Consider the following 25,822-nt stretch of genomic DNA (forward strand, 5'->3'; position numbering starts at 1 on the left):
AGGTGTGTGTGTGTGTGTTTGTATCAGGCTCAGAGAGTGACAGCTCCCCTTTGTCCCAGTCCAGATGAACTCTGATCCTCTTCTGGTTCTGACTGACTGACCGACATCAGACCTCTCTTGGTTTTCGGGATGCCATTTGTTCCAGATGTTGAAGGTCAGGTTGCCCAGATGCTTCGCCATATCCATCAAAACTCCTGAGCCCAGCTGTGGATCATCCAGCTGGATTCCCCCCACTGCAGCAGCCTCATAATTCTGCAGGAATGATACGTCCTCACCTCTCTGATCCTCCTCTGTGGCTCTGATTGTGTCTGAAAGAGCTGCAAACTCTCTGCTCAAAGCTTCAGACTTTGAGTTTCTCAGAGTGACTGCAGAGTCCCATAGATCCAAATGATGCCCTCTGGCCTCTCTCTTGTAAGAATACTTCACATAGGTTATTTAATGCCAAGTTACAGGGTGGATCACTTAAGATTTTGTCCTAGAAACTGGACACTCATGGATTTGTTTCACCTTCCGTCAGCTCAGCAGACATACTTTGGCAGGCAGGACAGCAGATATCATCACTGTCCTTCAGTTGTCACCTGACAGGAGGAGGTGTCACTCCTTCCTCTAGAAAGCCTCAACGTTACTTTCACTTTGAGCTGATTTTTTTTTATCCAAAAACTTGTTTACAGTTTGAGTGAGCTGCTGGTATAAATGGCCAGAAATCCCAGTTTGCTGTTCCTTGTCAATGGAAGTCTCGTGCTGGTCTGAAGATGAATCCTCCTGCTTGTGTTTCCTGTGTCAGAAAAAAAACATGATTTGTCTCAGTTAAGCCAGAGAGACGGTGGAGCTCTGATTTTGTCTGCATTGTGGCAATGTTCATTTACCATAAAAAAGTCATTTGGTATTGGTTGGGGAAAAGTCGTGTCTCATACCTCAACTCAATGTAGATTTTTTCAAAAAGTCCATGGTCTTTCCTTAACTGTGATCAAGTGATGAAATCATATCTGTCTATTTCATTTTAACGAGTAAAATTAGGGGGCTACAGGGGTCTAACTGCCTTTTCACTGTGTCATTAAGGTGCATTCAACTACAGATAACAAAGTGGTGCAAACGGAAAAAATTTCAACTTGAACACAAAAATGACAGTCCAGCTCAAAAACAAGAGGGTCTGGACACTATCTGGTGCATTCTGAGACCATTCAGAAACTACTTTCTCATTCTCTGTGGGTGTGACAGCTCAGGCTGGGCAGGATCTGCAGCCACACGACGAGTAACGCTGTCAGCTAGCCCTGTTTTCTCATGTAGTAATTGCATTGATCCTCGGTGTCCATTACATGCTGGCATTCTCTGAAAGATATGTGACAGATCTGTAACACCACAGAAAAAAAATGTGTCTCTGTTCTTGTTTTTGAGGAGAGTTGGGAAGACGACACCAGAGCTGAAAGACGAGTCCTTGCCATTTGCCACAGGACCTGAAATGATCCCAGAGCTTGTTGACATGCACCCTGCTATGGCTGTCTGTTTCTTCAGGGCAGTCAGGTCATCTTGGCATCAAGCCTTGCTTCTTCAAACCACAAAAACCTCTCCAGAAGTGACTGCGGAGCACTAAGCCTGGCTGAAATCCCTGCATGGCATGCTGCGGCCCCTGTGCCAGCATCAGCCTTCCTGCCAGCCAGTAGACCAGCGTAGCTGTACCATGAGGGGGTTCAATATTCTGACAATAAAGAACAGATCTGACTTTTTCACAGAGGTGCCAAAAGCTCCCTGAGCGGGCGTTGGTTGTTGAGAACCTGGCAGAGCTTAGCGGTGGCACCTGGAGTGTTCAGGCATCACACTGTTTTGAAGAATAGATTGGCACAGGGGCTGGCATCTATGCTGGCAGTGCCATCTTTAAAAACAATTAGGCCTTTGACATTCAGCAGATAGCAGCCATAGGATCATCTCTGGCAAAGACGGAGGGAAGGGAAGCCAACAGACCAACCACCCCGATCAACTCCCTTTTTTTAGGAGGAGACGGTTCAAAGAGGAGAGGAAGAGGGTTTTTAGCAGTTCACTTTTAAGCCTCAAAAGTCTACAATATTTTTTTTATCATATGCACAGAGAAGATTTTTTGGACCTTCGCACAAGTTCGCACAAGTTCCAGATTTTAACAACCTCAGGCAAAAATACTGTACATGAAAACAACAGTCTGTCGTCTGATGGACCCTCACATTGTGACGCAGTAAAAAGGTGGACAACTGTTGTCCCTATAGACACATCCCTACACTTCCTCCTCTGCTACTGATCATTCTTTATTAGAGACCAGGTTTAGATTATGAGCAGCAGATTCTTGAAACTGATCACAGCATTTGCACTTTTCAAATCCATCCAACAAACACACATCTGAGCAAAGATTTCCTCTGCTGTGACTTTTGTCTGTCACCACTAGATGTCAGGATTTACTCATAATCTATTTCCTCTCGTGAACGTCCCTCCTCTTCTTGAGTTCTTCTTGTCTAATCTTGTCTTCTGTTTTCCCTCTCTTTCTATTCTCCCTCTTTTCATGTCTTCTGATGTCTTTTCTGTTTTATTGTCTCTTCTCACCTCCTTCCCTCTCACCTGGAGCAAACTGTAAATGTCATGTTAGATTCACGGACTTGAGAAAAGATTCTTTAGATAATTTATACTTCAACTGGAATAAGTTGAGGAGCCAATACTCAGCATATTACAACCAGCCTCAGTTCATTTAACAACACCTTGTGCAGTTGTGAGGGTCCTTAAAGACTCTCCTGACCAAATGGATGCAAAAATATTTCCTCTGCTGCACAATACATATATTTTCTATACTTTCAGTGCAGTTAGCAACCAGCCACCATCCGTTTGTCTGTCTGTCTACCTGTCTGTCAGTCCACCTGTTTATTCTGTTTATTTATTCCTTTTTCCCCACTTCATCCTCGTAATGAGTCACTGCACACACGGAAATTTCTTTCTATTGAAATGAACCCACTAGGGAAACAACATACACACGCACACACACTTAAGACCAGGTACAGCCCATGGGAAGTCCCCTCATTTTGCATTACAGATGCTGTTTCCTTCTCTGTGGGTGTTTTCCGTTTTAACAGTGAGATGTGTGTGTGTGTGTGTGTGTGTCTGTGTGTGTGCTTTGCAGATTTTCAAGTTAACTGTTCCCTTGAAAAATAGATTTGTGTAATCATATCTGCAGATTTACAGTATCATATAAATATTTAAAAAGCCGCATGGATCTGAATGAATGTGAATGTGTGACCAGAGTTCTTTTAAGCAAGGCACAGAATCTGTCCTTGACCTTTGACACCTGACAGTGTGGAGGGAAGCACTGTGCATTAGTGCAGTCTATCGGCCCTTTTTTTGTGACTGCATTTACCATCATCCTTTGCAAAGAGAATGAGGGGGGAAAAAGTACTATTCAGTGGATTGGTTGAAAAGCTGCTGCATCAAGTTGTCACTAATAACACTGTGGGGACGTATTTCTGCTTTCAAAATAAAAGCAAAAAAAAAAAAAAGGGGTCACAAAATAGTGTGTGAACTTAGTGAATGTGAGGTGTGTGTCAGGATTGGAGAGGAGACAAAGAAATAAATATGCTACATAAAATCATATTTATTTTTTCAGATGTTTTTTCATGGAGTTTAATTCAAACACTTCAGGCGTCTAAAAATTACTGAAACAAAACAGAGCGATAAATACACCTATAGTTCACCTGTTCATAACATACTGACATGTAACCAGCGATGACAGGTCAGAGGTAGTTTGGTTTTAAGGCGGAAAATGTTCCTAAATTATTTCCTTTCTCGGATTATCCTCAGAAAATGAATGCGTCCTCAGGGCTACATGATGTTAAGCAAGTTTAATGTTTCTGATGCTTTAGCTCTAAACACAAAGTGAAGCTGCAGCTGATGGGACAGTAAACTACTTTTTCAGGTACTATTTAGTCATAGATTAAAGTATTGGACAAACTGAACTTTTAACTACAGTTCATCCTTTGACATTTCCCTTCTTAGTGCCATGCGTCCACCTCTACACACCTTGGACCATGGGGTGTTTTACTTTGAAGTCCACATGGAAGTAACGCTTTCGTAAGCACTTTTATTTTTAAATCCAGCACCGGAAGCAGTGTGTTTGGGAGCCTGTGCCGTGGCGCGGTGCCGGACAGCTGCCTCCCTGGACCCGGACTGAGCCGAACTGTGTAAGTAAACCGCGACCCGCCGCCTTCACCGCGTGTGAGCCGCCTCACGGCCACACTGTGCGGCTACACGGACAAATATCCTGCCGCAACAGTCGTGATTCACGAGGGGAAAGTGTCGAACAGGCGGGGAGTGGAGCGGTGTGCGGGCCTGTGACAGCGGTGCGACCCCCGCAGGGAGGAGTTGTTTATCACGCTGTCCACGCGTGTGTCCGTGCGTTCTGGTGTGAGCTCTTCACGGGAAGCGAGGTTCAGGGACACATGGTCCAGTGTGATGGAGATGGAGGACGGTGTTTCCCTTTGCCTCGCTCCCCCACAGAGACGCTGTTATTGCTGCAGTGATGTCTTCATTGTGAGTGTGTGCTGGGCTTGAAGACTTTTCATCCCCTATAAACCTCCTAACATCCCTCAGTGCAGGTCGTCAGAGCCTGATAACAGTGTGGACTCGTGTTTGGTCCACTGTCTCACTCTGAGTCAGCTTCTTTCTGGTAGACTGGAAGTGTTCCTGTGATGTAGAGCTGCTCGGCCAATCAAAAGACAATTAACTAATCAGTCACTCCACCACTGAAGCCACAGTTTGCCTGTTGCAGCTGCTCACACATGGGGATTTATTAGTGATAATAAATGAGATGTCTTTTGATGCTGGATTGCTGGCTGGACAAAACACAACACAACACTCCTCTTCTGCAGCAAAGTGGAATTCAAATTAAAATCTGAGACTGAAACTCGAGACGATTGAATTGACAGTCGGGCCCAGGGGCCGCAGGTGAGAGCCTGAGAGCGGTTTTCAGTAGCAGGACACCTTCATGAGGTCTGAGGACCTTCCTGCTCCATCAGGTGGTCGTGAAACTGATCTGACTCTGGGATTTTGTGTGCTGTCATTTTATTTCAGTAGCTGTGTGACATGTGATAAAAGTCAGCTTGGGATCAGTGTAGTGTGAGGTACAGCAGGTCTGACCCCCCACTAGAGGAGAACTGCTCGTCCCGACGCTCAGAGGTATGTTCCTCATCTGCTAAAACAAATGAACTACCACTGTCTTGACTGACAGGTCGAGTGAGGTCATCTGAGCGGGAATAATTTCAGGAATTTGACCTGACGCTGGGGTTTAAAGGCAGATGTAAGTAAAGAAAACAAATGAATACAATAAATAAATTACAGCTAAAATGGTGTGACTGGTTTCCTCCAGCAGAATGATCAAGTCGTGAGGGGACGTTCAGAGCAGAGTGTGGGGAGATAAGATTTACCACCATGGTTCCTGTGGTGTGTGGGAGTAAACAGCCAATGAGGGAAACAGATGCAGAAGTCACAACAATAGCGTTTTCAAACATGGCGGCTCCATCCAGAGCCCTGTCTCCATTGTTATCTGTCTTTTTTTTCTCTCGTGTATAACCAGTGCACACACATCAGGGGCAGTGAGCTGAGCACTGCTGCTGCCTCCACGTTCCTGTCATCCAGGTCTAATTTCCCTCTCGCACTGCCTCTAATACAGCATGTTTTTGGGTGGTGGAGGTGGTGGTGGGTGGAGGGGGGGGTGGAGCGGTCATTTACATTTACAAAAGTGTTATTAACCATCAGCTAGAGCTCTGATTGGCTGCGTGTTCCTATCCTGACAGAAACTACTGTTAAACCAGACCACACGTATTACACCTGACTCTGTTTCGGTTTCACCTTTTCATACTAGATCTCTGTGACATCTGGGTTTGGTGCAGAGACCACAACGATACTTTTGTTTAACCATTCCTCACTTTGAGGAATATATGTTTGTTATTCTTCAAAACCCCCATTTTTGATTTAATAAAATAAGCCTCTCAGTAGTTGCATCTTTAGACTGAAGAGCATTTGAGATTCTATTACAATCTCCTCATCTGACTGTGACAAGAAAGCAAATAAGTACATTTCCCAAAATGCTGAACTTTGAGTGTTGATGGTGAAACCCAGTTTGATAAGTAACTGTTTTAGAAACCAGCTGGTTGTCACTGAAGACGTCACACACAGACTGAGTGATGCGTTTCCAGAGATCAGCCCGGTCCACATGAGTAATAACTGACTGAGAAGTGAAGAAGATCACAGATCTGAGCAGTGTGAGCAGTTTCAGTATTTACAGCTACGACGCATTTTGATTGGAACCAATAAAAGTCTTGAGGTTTGATGCTCTGCTCCTTTGTCAGCAGAGTGAAGACAACCACTGAACGTCTGCACACAACCATTGATTTCAAGAGGCATCCTCATTCAGTCAGCACGAGCTGGGCGTAAATCACAGCGGCAGACACAGATAGTGTGTGTGTGTGTGTGTGTGTGTGTGTGTGTGTGTGTGTGTGTGTGTGTGTGTGTGTGTGTGTGTGTGTGTGTGAGAGATAGAGAGAAGAGAGAGAGACCTAAGATCAACCCAGCACCTGCTCTGTTAATCCTTGCATACTTTAACTAGTGCTGGACCTTGTCTTACCCAAACACACACACACACACACACACACACTCTGCAGACTGTTGAGTTTGGGGCTTTTTCTTTGTGTTTTCTTTCATTTTGAAATTCCTCCTCTGTAGCAAAGTGGAATTAAAAATAAAATCTGAAACCAAAACTTGAGGCGATGGAACTGACAGCCACAGGAGCCACAGGTGAGAGACTGTGGGTCTATTTTCAGCAGTTTGACACCTTAAGACAAGAAAAAACAGAGGCTGCACTCAAATCCTCATCTGTGTTCTTATGACTGTGTTTTCGTTTGTTGGATGGTCAGCTGCTTGTGGCAACACGTTTTGTCTGAGAGGGAACTGAAGGTTTTGAAAGGCAGGAGCCTCAGCAGCCGGACAGACCCACAGATCCAGAGCTGTCATAATATCACTGATATTGTTTCACTGCTGTGACTCTGTAATTCACTGTGTGGACAGGAAGGGAGATAGTCATGAGATTAAAGTTGTTCACATCTATTGGAACTGAAAAGTGTGAGAGAGGTGAAGTCCTCTGTTGCCCAGTTGTAGGACTGGACGTTCAGAGGAGCCGGTCAGGGAGAGGGGGGGGGGCAATTTCTCCTGAAGACCAGACTGAGCTGGCGTAGCATGAAAACTGTGTCTGTGAAAGAAGGAAAAATGTGTCTCAGCTGTCTTATCTGTGCCAACAGAGCAGGACATGTTCCTATAGAAGACAGACCTCTATGCTGAGGTCATTTTATCACAAGCATGCAGTTGTTGCGCCTGATGGAAGTTGCTGTCTGTCCTCCTGGCAGCATTCCTGTGATGCCCCAGGGCGGGCTGAGCTGGTCGGGGTTGCGATGCCTTACGTGGACCGACAGAATCGCATCTGCGGCTTCCTGGACATCGAGGAGAATGAGAGCAGCGGCAGGTTCCTGCGGCGATACTTCATCCTGGACACGCAGCAGGGCAGCCTGCTGTGGTACATGGACAACCCACAGGTGAGGCGGACCAGCTCTGTTTTAGTTTTGATTCTGGTTGTGATGTTTTTTTTACAGGAAAGTGTTTACATGTTCACTGCACATCATCCGTTACATCAATAGACTGATTTCCTTCCTTCCTTCCACATGTAGCTGCATTTAACTGCTAATTTATTTGGTAAACAGGAGCAGGGACATTTGACCTTACCTGACAGCCACTGTAGTTTCTGCAACCAGTGTTAGATGCCAGTAATTCCTACACACTGGTGCTTCAACAACATGATGTATAAAAGGCCTCAATACAGGAAGGTGGCTGTAAAGAAGAAGTTGTGTGTTTATAGGACAGAACTACACTGAACACAGATTTTAATGTGATTGGTTGAAGCTGTGACAGACCCTGTGTGTCAAACCAAGAGGACAAACAGGAACCAGAACAGAAACTGAAAACGTCAGTAGTAGTAGTATTTATATTTCCCACAGTGGGGAATTCCTCAAACACATCTTCAGTCAGAGAGCAGGTGGGGCTGATGTTGGTACTTGGAGCAGATGTTTGAATTAGGCTGCTGATAACTAATATTTGCTGCTGGTATTAATATTATCTTTCCACATACGTAGATCAAGTTCATGCCAAAAACTCTGTAAATGTTTATATTTCCTGTCCAGATTTGTCTCCATGAGAGAATCCAAACGTCTCTGAAACAGCCTGTCCACCAGTGTTTCCCAGCCTTGTTATACTGTGGCTCGAAGCTATGTGTGTGTCTGACCCTCGGACGCAGCGTCCAGTCGATGCTCGTTAGTTCATTATCAGGCTGATCAGGTTTAGGCCGTGACTTGTGTTTTACACTGTCAGAAAATGTGTGTTTATCACTGTATGTATAGAGACATTTAAAAAATACTCTTCTGAAAATTGTGGCTCTGATTTCTACCAGACCGTCCAGCCCGAAAGTTTACAAGCCTTTCTTTTCAGGGAATAAGTAACAAACCCAGTCTTTGTTTTCCAGTAACGTTACATTTACTGCTGCTAATTAAATATCATGACTAAGATAATAACGATGTTTTTGTCTTTCTCTGTTCAGAATCTGCCTAAAGGTGCAGATAATGTGGGAGCTCTCAAACTCACCTACATCTCCAAGGTGAGTCCTCTCTACATAGAGCTAATTAGCCAATATTAGCATGCTAATACGGGGATCACTGTCAAGATAACACATGGCTAACAGCAGCATGTTAGCACTGCCACTGTGAGCATGTGACAGCTGCATCATGGGTGTGGTTAGCATACTGACATTAGCATGTTGGCCTGATTTGGTTGGTGATGTGACCTGTTACCAGCTGTGAATGTGAGGACGTGTCCCCTGGTTTTGGTCATAAGTGGAAACTTATGCAGCAAGGTGTTGGTGTTAACGTGTATTTTTTTATTACTGTATATTTCTGTGTTGATATTGTGTCCTGTAGTGTTCGTAATGCCCCTTTGTGACATATAAACTTCACTCTACTCTCTTGTTCAGGTCAGTGATGCCACCAAACTCAGACCAAAGGCAGAGTTCTGCTTTGGTAAGTTCACCTTTACTTTCTTCTCCTACCTCACTCTCTCTCTCTACGTTTTCTCCCTCTCCTTCCTCTTTCCCTGCACTATAGCTCTATCCACATACTACTGTGTGTTTTTTCATGGATTGGACAAGCTCCTTTAATTCCAGAGAGGTGAAATCTACACCATACAGTGATATTGGAGAGTACAGAGAAGTTCCAGTTCTGTGGCTGCAGTTTGTGTTTAGCCTTTTCCTGTCTCAACATGTCACTGCCCCCTCACACAAACTGCCAGCTCCATAAAGAAATATTTTTCCCGGTTCAGTGTGGACGACTCAGTCCTGCACAGAGCCGTGACCTCGGCCCCACCCAACACCTTCGGGATGAACTGGAACAGTCTGTGAGCCAGGTCTCATCAACCATTAGTGTTGGATCTAATTAATGGTTTTATGGCTGAACAGGAGAAAAAATCCCTGCAGCCAGATTCAACATCTGGTGGAGCGACTGAAACCAGAGGAGTGGAGGCTGTGACGGCTGTAGATCTTCAACCATAAGATAGATATATAAATTATTATTATTATTAGGCAATTTTTAGGTGAACAGTTTTTCTTTCCCACTTTCTTTTACTCCCTCGTCTCTTCTACCCTCTCTCCTTCCTCTCTTCCTCTTCAGTCTCCTTCAATCCTACTCTTTCCCTGTTTCCTTCCTTCCTTGTTTCTCCCCTTCTGCCCTTCCTTGGCCTTTTATTCCTCCCTCCCTCCCTCTTTTCCTCTCCTGTAAGGTTTATTTCCTCCCTTTTGTCCCTCGCTACTTGTTGTTTTTCCTCTGGTGGCCAACAGTAGCTTTTTGTCACTCAATTGGAGGAAATTGTACAATAACCTTGACCTGACCTGTGTGTGTGTGCGTGCGTGCGTGCGTGCGTGCGTGCGTGCGTGTGTGTGTGTGTGTGTGTGTTTATTTGCATCTGGATGGGATGTTAACATGCGCACAAACACACACATCCTCTGCCTCTGAGAATCCAGAAACAAACTGATATTTTTAGATCATGATTTGCATGAAGTTCAGTGTATTTCCTCTCTTCCTCTTGCGTTTTCTAGTCTAATATTTCACATTAAGGATCAGATAACAACACATCAATGTTTCCCTCTCTGCATCGCTCTCTCTCTGAAGTTATAAATGCAGGAATGAGGAAGTTTTATCTGCAAGCCAACGACCAGCAGGACTTGGTGGAATGGATCAGTGTTCTCAACAACGCCACCAAGATCACTGTGAGCCCCACACAGACACCAACACACACACAGATGGATCAATAGGTGACCCTGTTTCTCCTGTTGTTGTAGGCCGCTCTGTCATCCGCCTCAGGCTGCAGCAGATGGAAAATCACCCATCAGGCCAGAGAGATTGAGTTCAGGCTTAACAGAGTGTAAAGGGAAAGAGAGCAGGGAAGTCAGGGTTTCATGTTCACCTGCAGCTGCAGCGGAGAAGAGTCAGGAGTCTCCGGGGCTTGAAGTATTTTTTAAAAACTGTAATCAGTTTCCTTTTAATGATAACTTTGGTGTTCAGCAACAGTTAAGTCCATTCTGTTTTCTAGTGGTTCCTTCTGAAATCTTAAAAAAACACAGGTCACAAATATATACTTTTATTTTGAAAGGGTTCAGTGATTTACTAAAGGAGCTGGACACAGATGTTACTCAAACAGGAGGAAACGGTGCATTTGTTAGGGACTATTTTAGCAGCGGAGGAATTCAGATTTGGTGCTGCAGTGAGTATTTCTGGCAGCAGGGCGGAGTGTGTGGGAGTGAGTCAAAATAAATTACAGTATGTGTTCATGGTGACGAAGGAACATGTTCTCAGTGCAGTGTGGCAAAGGGCAAGGCTGGTGATATTTCATATTAATGTCAACAGATTTGATGAAAGACCAACTGATCCAGTGGATCCTGTTAACTAGCATCAACTGTGTGTTCAAAACACATCAACTTGACTTTTTCAAGACAAAATGGAGAGTAAATGCTGATTTGATGCAGTTTTATGATCAAAGACAAGATTAAAGATGAGATGAAAAAATGATAAATTAGTTTAAACCTTAAACCTCAAACCGACAGGACAATAGGACTGTGGCTGATGTTGTGTTTTCAGGTGCCAAAGCCAGGCGAGGGCCACGCTGCCCACGCAGAGACTTCCCAGGAAGGACATGGAGCCATGAAACAGGTCTCCTACAAGACTGAGATCATAGGAGGAGTTCCTATCATCACCGCTACACAGGTAACACACACACACACACTCTCACACAGATGCGTGTGGTGTATTAGCAGCAGCAGCAGGTTCAGTCCTGTCTGTGTTGGTATGCAGCCACAGGCATGTGACCCAGTGTGCATCAGCACAGACAAGTGACGGCTGGTCTGAATTCGATGACTGAAAGACTTTGACTTTTAAAAATGTTCAGTGAAACAAACATCTACACTGATACTGTGTCAGTGGAAAAAATCCTGAAGACAGAAGTGAGCTTAGCCCCCTCCTCCTCTCTGCCTCGGGCTCGAGGCTCGAATGCGACTAGCATAATACACCTGAATCTCCAAACCAGACTGTCAGCAGTAGAGTTGCATTGTGGGTAACTTAGGCGCCAGGTTTTGACAAGGACCAAGACTGAATGAACATTGACTTTGATCATTTATTCTGAGTCTGCAGCGTCATGAGAGCACAATGCTAATAATTTAAGGCCATAATTTTACAGTTCCATAAATTACTGTAGAGAAGAAAAATAATTCACCTCTACATTTCTTCATTGTGCTATTTTCAGCTTTTTCTGCCCTCCTAAAAAATACTGTGACTATTATTTATTGTGTTTATTGTTGCTACATAGCTATTTGTAGCATTTTAGCTTCTTTCAGCTCATTCTTTTGGTTTTGCAGCACATTAACTGTCAGTGTCTTGTCTGGTCACAGCAGATAAAAACCTACTGTTCACTACAATACAAATGGCAGAGAGCAGCTGGTGAAGACAGTGGAGCTTTCAGCAGCTAAAGAGCCAGACATTTCATTCAGGAGTTGGTGGAGACCAAAAACAGAGCTAAATGAAAACTTTTTAGACAATTGTCCATACACAGTGTATTTGTGTGTATGTGTGTGTTTTAGGAGCACGGGGAGGGGCAGAACGGGGCGGAACGCGGAGGTTTGAAGCGGTGTCAGAATCAGCTGCCCTACTTCCTGTCCAGAGGAGCGCAGGACCAGGCCTTCATCAAGGCCGGATACTGTGTCAAACAAGGAGCTGTGGTGAGAGAGCACACACACACACACACACACACACACACAGATTTACATGTGTTTCTGATTAATATATGGGTTACATTTGTCCAACACATTGATCCAGACAATGATAGTATATTTAACACCTATTGACCACAACCCCCGAACCTTCCTGATACTTTAACTAAGAAAGCGTGTCGATGGATCTGCTTCTCTTCCTCAGATGAAGAACTGGAAGAGGAGGTACTTCATGCTGGATGAAAATGCTGTCAGCTACTACAAGTCTGACCTGGTGAGGAACTGTTTTCTGTTATTTGAGTGAAGTGATGCTTTAAAAGAATCTCGTTACAACAGGAAGTGGCTGTAACCAGGTTACTTTAATGTTCTGACTGTGGCTTACTCTGCACTTAACCATGAGCACATGTGCTGCTGTGAGGACTCTCTTTGACATAATGCATTTCCTAGCCCCTTATAGATGACCCTAACCTCAGCCCTAACCTAAAACTAATGCCAACCTCAATCCTAAAGTGTCACAGTGAACACACACACACACACACACACACACACACACACACACACACACACACTCAAGCACACTGCTTATTAGAAGTTAATACAACAGTAAGACTGTACAAGTGTCAGCAATAAAACAAGAAAAAACTGAGAGCATGGCTGATAGAAACCAGTAGAACAGTGTGTGTGTGTGTGTGTGTGTGTGTGTGTGTGTGTGTGTGTGTGTGTGTGTGTGTGTGTGTGTGTGCGCGCGCGTGTGTGTGTGCGCGTGTGTGTGCGTGTGTGTGTGCGCGTGCGTGCGCGTGCGTGCGTGCAGTGAGGCTTGTTTTGCCTTCAGGGAGTTATGTGTCCCTACATGCATGCAGCTGCATACTTCCTGAATACCTCCTCATATGAGCCACGTGTGGACAGATTAGTGAGTCCTAACCACAGCCTCTCTGTGCACATATATGGACACACCCTGTGTGTGTGTGTGTGTGTGTGTGTTCATGCCCTTATATTTCCCACTCAGGGTATTAACAGAACCATGTGTGTAGAGTGATATAATGATTACAACTGTCACAAAGAAACAAATATAATCGCCTTCATGGTATCTAAGCTACTTTCTGAAACATGCAAACATGCAAACTCCACACAGGGTTCGAACCCAGAACCTTCTCCTGTGAGGCGACAGCACGAACCACTGCACCACCGAGCAAAATGATAGTTTATATAAAACTACACTTGTCAGTGAAAAGATGTGTAGTTGTGAAGTTAGTAAAGCACTGAGTGTCTGTTATGTAGACCGCAGTGAACGGACACAGCCTTTGTGTTTTTTGTGCCGTTCAAATGTGCACAAGCTCAAAATATCCTGAAGTGAGGAGAGTTAGCTAACGAGGGAAGTCCTCACCACTTCTCCATTCCACAGCTGCCGGCCAATTAAAACTAGGAGGACGTGGTGATCACAAATGACACATGAATGTTATTCAAACCCACTGTATATAGCCTCAGTTTATTATAAATCACAGTGATATAAAAATATGAGTGTTAATTCAACTTAAACCCTCATATCAGCTACAGGAAAAAATTGCATACAAGTCCCAGGTCACATACACGGTGTCCGAAAAGAGGCAGGAAAATCAAATGTGGTTCACCGCACACATGAAAGTTCTTTAAATAGCCTTTAATTGTAAGTTGCCATCTATGATGAGTCAGTAACCAGCGGAGGAATGCCAATGCTGAGCCAGTTAGCAGGGCTGTGTGTTGGTAAGCGAGGCAGGCTGGGAAACTGCACCATCATCATCATCATCATCTCTTTTACCAGTGCCAGTTTGGATTCTGGTTGTACATGTAATTATGAACAGTGTGGCTTTCCAGCTATAGTGGATTTACAGGATTCTTCTTGTTCCTCGATTTGTCAGGTGTTTAAGTCGGTTGATGAGCCAAATTTAACTTAATTAATTTTAGACGGTTGTTGTTTCACATTCAGTTTGAGGGAAGTTACCACGGCTGATTAAAGCCCGAACAATGACCGCTCTGCCTGTTGGACGACTGGATTTGTCGCCTGTCTTGCAGACAGAGCAGGTCTGTAATCTGATTTCCCTCATGGCTGCCGTCAAAAACATCCATTATCAACTGTCGGAGACATGTTTTAATATGACTGAACGAGTGTCGTTGTTGCTGCTGTTGTCAGTGAGTCTCCTCATTGTGCCGTGATAGAAATAAAACAGAACATAGCTGGAAAACATCCACGTTCTCCCATACATCTGCATCTCATGGTGGGTCCATTGATTCATGCAGTCTGAGTGTGGCAGCGATAAAACATGTTTGAGTTAAGATACAGTCCAACCAGTAGAAGTGCAGTGTCGTCCCAGTCTGATAAAGTTCAGGTCTTTTGCTTTTGTCCTGCACCTGCTTTATCATGAGACACTCACGTCTGCACAATTTAGTTTTTATCTTTTATCTCAAAGGAGAAAGTGACACAGGTGCAAAGCATTTTGCAGAAGGTTTCCTGTCAAACCAGACCAGATATAAATCTAAGTCAGTCAACGTGCTGTAGTGGAAACATAGTTCAGTAAAGATGAGATGAGTCATTCAGATTTAAAAGGATCTGTCATTGTGCTGCTGTGAGGTGAAATGTGTTGTTTTCTCTCTTCTCCCCACAGGAGAGGGAGGCGCTGAGGGTCATCTCGCTGAAGGAGATTCACAAAGTTCAGGAGTGCAAACAGAGGTCAGTTAACTTCGCTGTTAGCAGGTGAACATGTGCTGCCCTCCAGGCTTTTTGGCTGAATTCAGGTCATCACATCTGAGGTCATTAAAAACTGCTGCTGCTCTGTCCCTGTATCCTGCAGTGAGCTGATGATGAGGGACAACCTGTTTGAGATGGTCACCAGCTCCAGGACCTTCTACATACAGGTAACACACATCACGAGCATTTCAACAGCAACTTTTCTTTTCTTCTCTGAACATATTTTTTCTGTAGCTTGACTCCTTCATTAGAGGAACTTTACATGTTCGTTTACAAAGTCACCACATTATGAGCTCTGCAGCAGTTATACAACTTCATGCATTAAGGTCTTTAGTGTCCCACTGACTGCATTCTCTCCCTCTGTGTGTCAGGCTGACAGTCCAGAGGACATGCACAGCTGGATTAAGGCCATCTCAGGAGCCATTGTGGCCCAGCGGGGCCCCGGACGCTCAGCTAACACTGTAGGTTCCTCTTCTAATGTGGTTAAAGAGACATTTAAATATATTTGGTAACTAAAAATATTTAGTGGAAAAAAAGTTAATATGCAGCAAAATAAGCCACAGAGACAGTGTGGTTTTGTTTTTTTACAGATACATGTGAATTCAGGTGGGACTGAAACTGAAAAACTTTGACCTGAATTCAGACACTTGAAAATCAAGAACTCAATACAGAAATTACATTTTTGTCTTAGAACATATTTTTTTCAATAACTTTATTTTTATCTATTTTATTTTCAATTCAACAGAAGAACATTTACCAACTCACATTCACAAACTGCAATATAAAAATGCATTGAGTTTTATGATGTTGGTGAATCCTCCCCTCAGTTCTTTGGTCCCTTCCCGCCACATGAAGAAAGAGCTCCATGTTGTTTGTGATCAGATGAAGTTGCTCCATCTTGTGGCAGAAGAAACGACGACAGCAGACAAACAGCTTTAAGACATGAAACATTTTCATTGATTAGTTTCATGTACTTTGTACAGAATCAGGGTCTTTTCACTTTGTCACGATTTTCACAACCTGATGAGGATGATGACTGAAGAGTGTTTTCATACACTGAAGTGTTTCAGTTGTCTTTGTACAAATTGTCTATCTCACACACACACACACACACACACACACACTCTCTCTCTCTCTCTTTGTTCTAACTTCCCTCTCAGTCTCTTTTCTCTGTTTGAAGAGTTTGTTTCCAAAACCACAGAATTATCCGCCAGAAGAAAAAAGAAAATACAATTATAATTCACTGATATAAATAAAACAAATCACATTCATGGGCAACTAGTCTGCATTAACTGCACTGAAGCAGTTTAGTTTGTCTGTTAATTAGCAGGATTTCTTAAGACCTCTTTAGTGTATTTTAATTAATGTGGTGTTTCTAATCATGTAGTAAGATGGGAACTCATCATTATTATTCTCGTGGACAGATTAACATGAAAGTCAGTGGATCATATCACTGTAAAAACAAACCTTGAATTGTCACCGTCTATGTCAACCTTTCAATAAATGTTCCTTTATTGTTCTAACAGTCGGGACCAGCTGTCAACAGCTTCAGCTACCAAATATCAGAGCCATGCAGTGATCTGAAAAGTGATCTGGACCATCCAGCCAATCAAAAAGCAGCACTTTCTGAGGCCACTGTACAATACAGGAACAACCTGTTAAACAGCGGCCGCATTATGAATTTAAGATTATTACATTTACCCCAGAAACACAGGTTAATGCAGAATAGTTGCATAGTGATGGTGATGGGTGAAAAAGGATAAACCAGGACGGTGCAGCTGCTCTTCCTCTGTGGACTCTCTCCACACAGTGATGCCTCTGTGGGCGGATGTGTGGTATTTTGGAAAGAGGCTCTTCACATTACTATAACTGAGCTGTGCTGTAAACTGTTGTTTTCAGATCCGTCAGGCCAGAAGGCTGTCCAGCCCTTGTATACAGAGGTATACGCCATTCTGCAGTGGTGAATGCAGCACGTATGTGACCCCGTGCCCTTCCTCTGATCCCCCTGTTCACCCCCGCCACCTGCCTCTCCTCCCCGAGCATTTACCCTTCACGCTACAGGACTTCTCTGGTTTTGCATCCGACTGAGCTCTTCTTTCATTTTTAGCCAGAAGCAGAAAATCCCGAGTGAACCCTGTAGTGTTGGTCCAGCTGCTAGCTGTAAGGTTTGAATAGTCTCACTGCCTGTTGCTAAAGCAGTGGAATTACCCTTTAGAGGCAGGTAGATAGTTTGTAGATGTGGGTGAATTGTATTTGAGATTCCTCTCAGATACAATCAGAGTTTGCATGAGAGTTTGTTCCTCAGAATTAGTAGAACTCTGTAGTTTCCACCTGCATTAACAAACGTCTTGCATCCAAACATTTTTGTACAGAATACAAACCTCTTCTCTCTTTACCTCAAGAATTTAGAATTCATACATTCATAGTGTGCAGGTCATTTGCAGAATAATAGTTTAAGAATGTAATGGTTTTGAAAATGGCTTTGCAGCCTGGTATTATCTGACAAACAGTAGACATGTATAGAGGATTTGTTACTTTAGAACCTGGGGGAAGTTGAACCTTTGGCTCATTGATAGTTTTTCCCTGTTTTTTTTAGGTTTTTCATGTTCTTGCTCAGCTGTGATAAGGTTTGATCAGCTGTTTGAGCCCTAATTGATTCCTGTTACTTTGCATTTACATTTTATTTTAAATTAGACCAACATACTGGTTTTGATTATTTGTTCTTTATTGCGTTCTCGTATCGTGTGTCTGCAGCTGGATTTGATGCATCGTGATGTCATCCAATCATAATCTGATCACGCAGGACACAGTTTGATGCAGGTGGAAAATAAGTCCTTGGTTTGGGAACTATCAAGAACATGAGTATGTTAGTTGACCTCGGACCAGGTGTAGGACCCAGGCTTGCAGACTGATGTGCTTCCTGAACATTTCATGCCTGAATGCTGTTTGTTGGTTGCGTCCACCGTCATGACTCATCCTTGTCGTCTTGTTGATGTTCCATTGACTGATTCATCCAGTGGTCCGCTGACATCCCAGCTTCTTATCATTATTTTTATTTCATCTTTACTTTGACATCCATCCATCCATCTATGAGTTGGGTCCATCTATACTTTCCTTTTCATTCTCTTAACAGTCCGTCTTCACTCTCTTATTCCCTGTGTCAGTTGATGTTTTCATTTCATGTTGTGTGTCATTATTCATGTCTTAACATTTACAGAGTTCCTGACTCCCAGCAGGACGTCGCAAAACCTAATTCATCATGAGCCTCTTCTTTTCTTTTCTGCTAACCCCCTGTCGTGTTGTTTCTGTGTGTGCGTGTGTGTGTGTGTGTGTGTGGGTGGGTGTGGGTGTGTGTGTGTGTGGGGGGGGGGGGGGTGCTTTTCAGAGAGTGAGGTCTGACAGTGATGTACTAACCTTCCCCAAATGAGCCCTGCTGCCTACTTCCTGTCCCTTCCACTGCTGCTCATCGTCCAGTCACCAAGCCCCGCTGCCTCTCAGCTTCCTTAGCAACTGCCACTCGATCCTGTCCTGCTCCTTGGCAACTGCAGCATCACTCGTTTGTATGTGTTGCTTGTAACTGCATGAGCCCGTGTGTTACAGTCACTATTCACAGCATTTCTTTTAGGTGGATAGTGTGACCCCATATCTCAGCTAACAGGTAAAATCTCATCACAACTGGAATCATGGCCGAGGTTGTTAAAAAAACAAGGACAACTTGAACCTTTCAGGCCGGTCTAATAATCCATATTCTATTTCTGTTCTTTCTGGTGACTGAGCAGTAGAGTTGCAAAGTTGAAGCAGTTATTTCAGGTGTCATTTTCTGTATAGACGGTGTCCTTTTCAGTGAAAAAACATTTCTCTGTTTCTGTGCATTTCATCTTCTATTTCTATGCACTGACAGTTTATTAAAAAAAAACATTGAAATGTGGTTTCACAGTGAGGACCACAGCTTCCTCTCACTTTGCAGCTCTGTGTGCCATCTGTTCACCCTGTTTTTATTTTGTCAGAATGATGCAACAATAGATGCGGTGTCACACTGCACAGTCAGAATAAAGAGCTATTTCAGTCCATGACGCTGGCAGCTTCGCTCAGGGGGAGCTAGTAAGTGCTAACTAAACAGTTAAAGGGGTTTAAACAACTTTAAACAACAGGTCTAATAAGTAAAGTTATCCTTGCTGCTGGGAACATCCCGTAGTGGCTCTCTGGTGACAAAACATCAGTCTGCCTGTGTCATGTTGCTGCTGTGATCTGGCTCTGGCTGCTGTCTTTCCTTCTGCTAACACAAAATATTAGAGCTTCATTTTAACCCATAAATCCTGGTATGCATGTTTTTTTTTGTTTGTTGTTTTGTTTCAAGAGCAAATTTATAATTAAATGTTTCCTTGATCACCAGCAAACACAACTTAATCTGAACGTCATCAGTGACAGCAGCTCATTTTAAAATGGCCACTGTTACATGAGCGTTGGATGCTAATGATGGTTATTAACAGAGCTCTTCCTGTTTGATACTTTGCTCGGTAGCTTTGGTGGTGTAGGCGTTAATGCTTTGGCACATAGAGAGAAAATATGATACAATCTCATCAGTACAAGCACCTGAGGAGAACACACGAGACGTTTTCACACCGGCTGACGAGTGGATTGCTACCTGAGGATTTCCAAACCTTTCAGTAGTTTTGTCTCCTGTGTTTTCTTCTGGAAAATTGTGGATCTGAAGTGCAGTCAAGCAGATGAAGATCTTTAAGAACAAAAATGAATTCATACATTTATGAATAATTTAGTACAAACAAAAAAAGTCAGTAAAAGAACTTTGTTCTTCAGACCTCCTGACTTAGAAGTGGGAGTTACCAGAGGGAAATCTTAGTGCCGTCCTCTCATGACAAAAAGTTTGAGGAGTTTTCTGGTGAACAAGGTGATGCAGCTCGATAAGACGCTCTGGTCTGAATAAAGAGAAGAACTTCGACATGGTGTTTCCCCTTTTTACCTTTTATTTCCTCCTCTTCTCCATGTGACTCCACTTATCCACTCATCCTCCATTCAAAGAGACATTCCTTTATTCCGTCAGTACACCCATTCATCCATCCATCTGTCCATCCCTCACTCACACCATTCTGCCTCTAAATTTCTCTCCCACTCCTTCTCTCTCTCCAGGAGCGCAGTGACCACCCCTCTCCCTCCCCAACATCCTCCTCCATCTTCTACTACCCCCTCGACCAGGAACTACACCACCCACAATCCTCCTCCTGCCCCACCTCAGCGGGCACTCAGCCTGACGCTGGACACGCACCAGGACAACTTCCTGGGCCTGCTTCCGTGGAGGCTGAGCGGCGTCCAGTCCGTGATGATGCCCCTCCCTTCGGCGCGCTCCCGCCTGTCGCTGCAGGAGACGGTGCAGTCTTCAAAGTAATGGAGGGGGAAGAGGAGTCTCTGTGGAAACGCCGCAGTGAGATGGCTCAGCTGGAGTTTGTTGGCAGCAGTGGTGAGAAGGCGCTGAACCGTTGCACCGCTGAGAATTCTGACGCGTCCATTACCCTGATTTGATGATGATAATTGACAGTCTCTTAAGGACACACACACACACACACACACACACACACACACACACACACACACACACACACACACACACACACACACACACACACACACACACACACACTAGCTCCATGTGCTGAGACTGCTCTCTGTCCTTAAACTACCTGACTGGCCAAATGACCCTCCTACCAAACTGGGACCAGTGTTTTGTATGTGTGTGCATATGTGTGATAGAATCTTCTTCTTCTAGTGTTTTCCTTTACTTTTGTCTTCCTGCATATTATTTACAAGATAATGCTGCTGGCAAACAAAAACCATGTTGTCATGCAAAGAAAGAAAAAGCTTTGATATTGTACAGTGAAGTTTTGAGATGCTGCAGCCGAGTTAGATCCATGGAACCCGCTCACAGCGCGGTCTCAGGGTCCGTGTAAGGAACAGACAAACCAAAGTTTGCAGTGGTGTTTTTCTATTGCAGCAGCTCAGACGTTACAGACTGTCAAAGACTGGAAGTGTCCGTTGTTGTGCTGAGAGTCTGACTAATCCAGCTTCTCAGTTCACTTTTTAAGACAATCCTGCCTGGTATCATGAACGCTGAATGTCCACCAGAGAACCTTCAGTCTCTCTTTCCTCTCATCCTGTCACACAGCTCTTGTGTTTCATGCTTTACAGCACCAAATTCACTGAAGCTGCATTTCAACAGAGGTCTGCACATCCTCTGGTTTTTAACTTACTGACCAACAAATATCTTAGTCAACAACGACTCTCTAAAATGTTAGATTATTAAAACATAAAAAGGAGCAACCTTGTTCCTGATGTCTTTGTCTTTTTCATGTTGATTAATGGATTTAAAAAGAATTTATGAGCCCTGAGCTTATAGGACTTTATAGATTCATGTCATCACTGTGGTCAGTGGATTCACTTGTGGAGCTTCTGTGTACAGATCATATTTTGTAACTGGCAAATTTCCAACCATCATCTTGACAGAGCTTTGAGGAGGTTGAGAGCTGCAGAGTCTGAGATGGGAAAATCTCATTAGCTACGTCACATTATTCACAGTGCAGCACGGTTCCAGTTCATGGTACAGATATGTGATTGTGCTGGCTAGTTTGCTAACTGGGAGTTAGCTTACTGGTAGCCTAGCGCCAGTATGTTAGTAGCTAGTTAGGATGTTACCAATAGAGCATGTGGATGATTGTTCAACATCACCAAAGTGTAAAAAAAGGAGATTTTCAGCATCATGCAGAGGAAGCCATCGCCCCCTTATCTCCAAATACTTCTAGTTTCTGCTGTGAGACTGAAGCTTTGCTCACAACTATAATTATTCTTCTACATTTTGTTCCACAGGAAGTTTGTTCATTACAGAGGGAGGCAGCAGTGGAGCGACCGCTGCTTGGTAGCTGAGTTACAGATACTTTTACACACGAACAAACCTTTTTATAGTTGGACGATTCTTTGTTCTGACATCAGGACTGAAAACAACAGCAAATCAAAGTCTTTATATTTCCTTTCAGAATATCTGGAGCAGGGACTTATTTTATTAAACGTGGAAAACCTGAGAAAATTTGCAAAATACAAAACAACTTGGAGAAAATTTTCATTTTGTTTTTTGATAAAACAAGTTAAAAAAAGGTGAAAGGATAAGATTCACCAAAGGCACAATATGACTTTGGTGACTGATTTGAAACCGTCTGCTCCTCGCTGTGCAAACTTCCAGCCAACCTGGGCTCAGCACTTAAAGATGAGACTTGACGAGGTTTTAATAAGAGGACGTGTTGAAGTGTTGACTTTCATTCTGCTCACCAGCTTCACTCACCTCCTGCACTGTTCATTCATGTGACTGATGCTTTCAACTCCATCTGACGTTGATGTATTTGTGTTCATGTGTTTGGTTTAAAGATGTGGGGAGACATGAAAACCAACTCATACTGTGGATTTGTTGATCTGTAAATGTTGTTTTTAGAGTCGGGAGCTGCAGCCATTCTCCAGGCTGCCGGCGCTGCACACTCGCTGGTTGTGGGTGTTTCTGTCTGTTCTGATCTTTTGGTTTTGATGGTTTTATTATTCACAGAGATGAAATTGTTTTGAGGAAAAAAACATTTACACACATATATATAAATGTATATAAATATATATATGTTGTTTACTAACTTTTATACACACGTGTGCATGGTTGCATGCACACAACCCCCCACCCCTGCTGTTCCCTGTTAAACATAAGCTGGGTAAAGTGCCTGCGTTGTTCTTTCTAAAGAGTTGATAAGAAAACAAATGAGCTGTTTTGACCCTTTTTAGTGTGTACTTGATTCTAAGACCATGTGCTCTATTTATTAAAAGAAATTTGAAAGCAACTTGAACTGGATTCAGTCTTCTTGTCTTCTTTGCTAATGTAAGGAGAGTAACAATGACATATAGGCCGAGAAAGGAAATTTCGTTACTGATTTTAGATGCTGAAGTAATGTGTAGCAGTTGAATGAAAAGTCTGGTCAATTTTCCAAATTAAAAAATAATATTTTTCTACATTTTTCAATAAGTCCCATAAAAATCAGAACCAGCGATGTGTTACTCCACCTCTCAATACTTCCTGACTTCTCTATCCTGTCAGAAAGGCTCAGTAATTTCCTAAAATATCTGGACAATGTAGTTTTTAGCAGAAGTTAGTCAAACATGAGGAAATCGTGCATTTGTTGGGGACTATTTTCAGCAGTGGATTAATACACATTTGATTGTCTAGTGAGTATTTTCGGCAGCACGGTGGTGGAGGAAGTATTCAGATCCTTTATTTAAGCAGAAGTAGCAACGTTGCAATATGAAAATACTGCAAGTTCTGCACTCAAGAGATGTGTTAAGTAAAAGTACATAAGTATTACAAGTAAATAGTACTTATCAGTATCAGAGGTCAAAGTATTCATTAATAAAAGGGTCATTATGCGTCTATGTCCACAAGGTGTCACTGTTTCCAAATGTTAAGAATCTCATGTTTCCCTCAGCTCAGTCTGTCCTGACCTACAGTTGGAGGAAGCCTCATTCTTCAGGCTGTTGTCTCATCGGGTGGAGGCTCTCCAAATAAACTCTTCTGAGGCAGCTATTGGTCATTAGGTCATGACTTGTAGATGATGGCTGCAGAGCATCTCACCACACCAGAACAGGCTGCAGTCACGGCCCCCACCTCGAGGAGTTACTCAGGATGAACGTCACTGAGGCAGAATGTGATTGAGACGTTTATCTGAACTGAAGCACAGACCTCAGGGAGCGATTCTGCTGGACAGAGACACTGAGCAGTTTGAATTACTGCAGCTTCCTGTCGAGTTTACTGCTACGAAACCCAACATGACATAACTGAGTGGGACACTTTAAACAGAGCTATTGTTTGTGTTATTAGTAAAACCTGTGCTACACAACTCAAAAGGTTCTTTTCATTCCTACCAGAGAGGCTCCTCTGGTGCTGATGATACTGCAGCTTCCAGCATGGTCGCTAAACAAGACAAAATATACAAAATATACAAAAACAAATAGAAAACCCAAACAAGAACAGACACAATGTAAGTGAGAGAGAGTGAGTGTCAAATAAAACGGCCGATATAAATGTTATTTACGTTTGCACATGTGTGTATAAGTGTGATGAATATGGGAGTTATTTATGTAAAAGTACCGAGGCTGATTTGAGATGCAAATGTGTGCGGAACCAGGATGCATACGTCCAAACACTTCATTATGTAACATCTGTTCCTGTCCAGCTGTTGCGGTCACCTCTGTAGAATTTCCACCAAATATTTCCAGATCTGGTCCAGCTCGTGAGGAAACTCCCCTCAATGACTCTCAGAGTAACTGGCCAAACGTAAAGACAATGACGTCTCGTCCAGATGTTTCCAGCAGCAACAGTGGAGTTAGTTATCAGAAAATGTTACAGTGACAGAAAACATCAGCGTAGAGACTGAGAGCTCCTCTTTAAAGCTGACATGTTGTATCAGTCATACAGAAACGTCCTAAATCTAAAGTATTTACAAAATGTTGTGTTGTTGATCCTGGAGGAGCCTGGATTCAACATTAAGTCTGTGTAGTAATCACTGAGTGTTGAGACACACAGTGATTAATCTTCAAATGTATTTAAAGGTTTTTAAAAAATCTACTTGTTGCTGAAATACAGGATGTCTGGAGTGTAACATAAATCAAGTAAAGTAAAATCAAGGGAATTATGACCTTTTATTTTGAAACTCTGACCTCACACCATCGAACTGAACTCCACTATGAGACATAGTGTTTCCACTGTACGAGCCATATCAACCTACTGTTATTTCCCATTTTAAGAGACAGTGTTTCCAGAGTACAGCTCTAAAACTGTAACTTTTTATGCTCTGTAAATATTTCATGCTGTTTTGTAGGAGTGAGAGTCACTTTCTCAAATGACACACACAGAATGTTTTATGACCAGATATATTCAAGAGGTTGATGTGACTGAGATTCACGTCAGGTTGCCCCCACGGCTCAGCCAAAGACCACCTTGATCCAAAACCACAGACCAGCATCTGTAATGGTTCTATTGGAGCAACTTGGTTTCGGTCGTTCTGCTCATGTGGATAAACAAGCTCCCCCAGATTAGGTTTGGATACAAGACTGTCAATGACAGAAACAGCTTCTCAGCTGGATCTGATGTGTAGAAAACACACATCAGCCTACACGAGTTTACATGAGGCAGTTTAGAGTTTAGATGAGTGTGGGCACTTCCACGGGAGACACTCCATCTGTTGTTGTTCCGAGTCCTGCAGGAGTCTGCAGGGCTGATCCCGTTCACTGCATTAACTCAGTGACTTTTATTTTTATTAAATCAACATCACTCATTTCTGAATATAGTAAGCGACAATACAGTCAGAAAGCCAGAAACATGGAAGATGCAGCTACATTTAGTGCTTGCAGATTCTACCAGGTTCTTATTACTGGCTGTCATTTGGTTACGGTTAAAGGAATAACTTTACATATCAGGAAATATTCACAGAACCATACTGATGCTGAAACGCTAAATATGAGGCTAGCACCAGCAGCGAGTAAGATGAGCTTATATACTACTGTACATGGGGAAACAGCTATCCTGGCTCCAGCTAAAGGTTAAGAAGATTGTATACCAGGACCTCAAAAGCCACTAATTAACTGGTTTTACCTATTTGATTTAATCCATACACAATCACATAGTTCCTAAGTTTCCAAATGTGTTCCTGGGTTCC

At 43.2% G+C, this 25,822-nt stretch overlaps 1 protein-coding gene across 4 annotated transcripts; it reads left to right on the forward strand.

Annotated features, from left to right (window-relative positions):
• Window positions 1–4,070: 4,070 nt before the first annotated feature.
• On the forward strand, window positions 4,071–22,960 carry plekha1b (pleckstrin homology domain containing, family A (phosphoinositide binding specific) member 1b). 4 transcript variants are annotated; one of them, XR_011685069.1, is made up of 13 exons: window positions 4,071–4,187; window positions 7,404–7,589; window positions 8,645–8,701; window positions 9,074–9,119; window positions 10,263–10,360; window positions 11,229–11,354; window positions 12,224–12,361; window positions 12,558–12,626; window positions 14,992–15,056; window positions 15,178–15,241; window positions 15,446–15,535; window positions 18,460–18,634; window positions 20,223–20,361. XR_011685069.1 is itself a non-coding variant. In XM_071462616.1 (13 exons), the coding sequence occupies exons 2-13, from the start codon at window positions 7,449–7,451 to the stop codon at window positions 20,476–20,478; spliced, it is 1,224 nt and encodes a 407-aa protein (XP_071318717.1). In that variant the 5' UTR covers window positions 4,071–4,187; window positions 7,404–7,448; the 3' UTR covers window positions 20,479–22,960. The 4 variants fall into 4 exon arrangements, 3 of the variants coding, with proteins under 3 accessions (XP_071318717.1, XP_071318715.1, XP_071318716.1); XM_071462616.1 differs by lacking the exon at window positions 18,460–18,634 and adding an exon at window positions 16,974–17,047 and having other exon boundaries at window positions 20,223–22,960; XM_071462614.1 differs by lacking the exon at window positions 18,460–18,634 and having other exon boundaries at window positions 20,223–22,960.
• The last annotated feature ends 2,862 nt before the right edge of the window (window positions 22,961–25,822 follow it).

The sequence above is a fragment of the Trachinotus anak genome, unplaced genomic scaffold, assembly GCF_046630095.1.
Source record: "Trachinotus anak isolate AG129_WGS33_773 ecotype Australia unplaced genomic scaffold, CSIRO_AGI_Tana_v1 ptg000025l, whole genome shotgun sequence".
In the NCBI taxonomy this organism is placed as follows: domain Eukaryota; kingdom Metazoa; phylum Chordata; class Actinopteri; order Carangiformes; family Carangidae; genus Trachinotus; species Trachinotus anak.

Bases quoted from the DNA above. Each gene is read 5' to 3' on its own strand.
- plekha1b (XM_071462614.1), top strand. From the start codon at position 7,449: ATGCCTTACGTGGACCGACAGAATCGCATCTGCGGCTTCCTGGACATC. The intron at 7,590-8,644 runs GTGAGGCGGACC...TTCTCTGTTCAG, and splicing joins GGTACATGGACAACCCACAG to AATCTGCCTAAAGGTGCAGA. The intron at 15,057-15,177 runs GTCAGTTAACTT...TGTATCCTGCAG, and splicing joins GTTCAGGAGTGCAAACAGAG to TGAGCTGATGATGAGGGACA.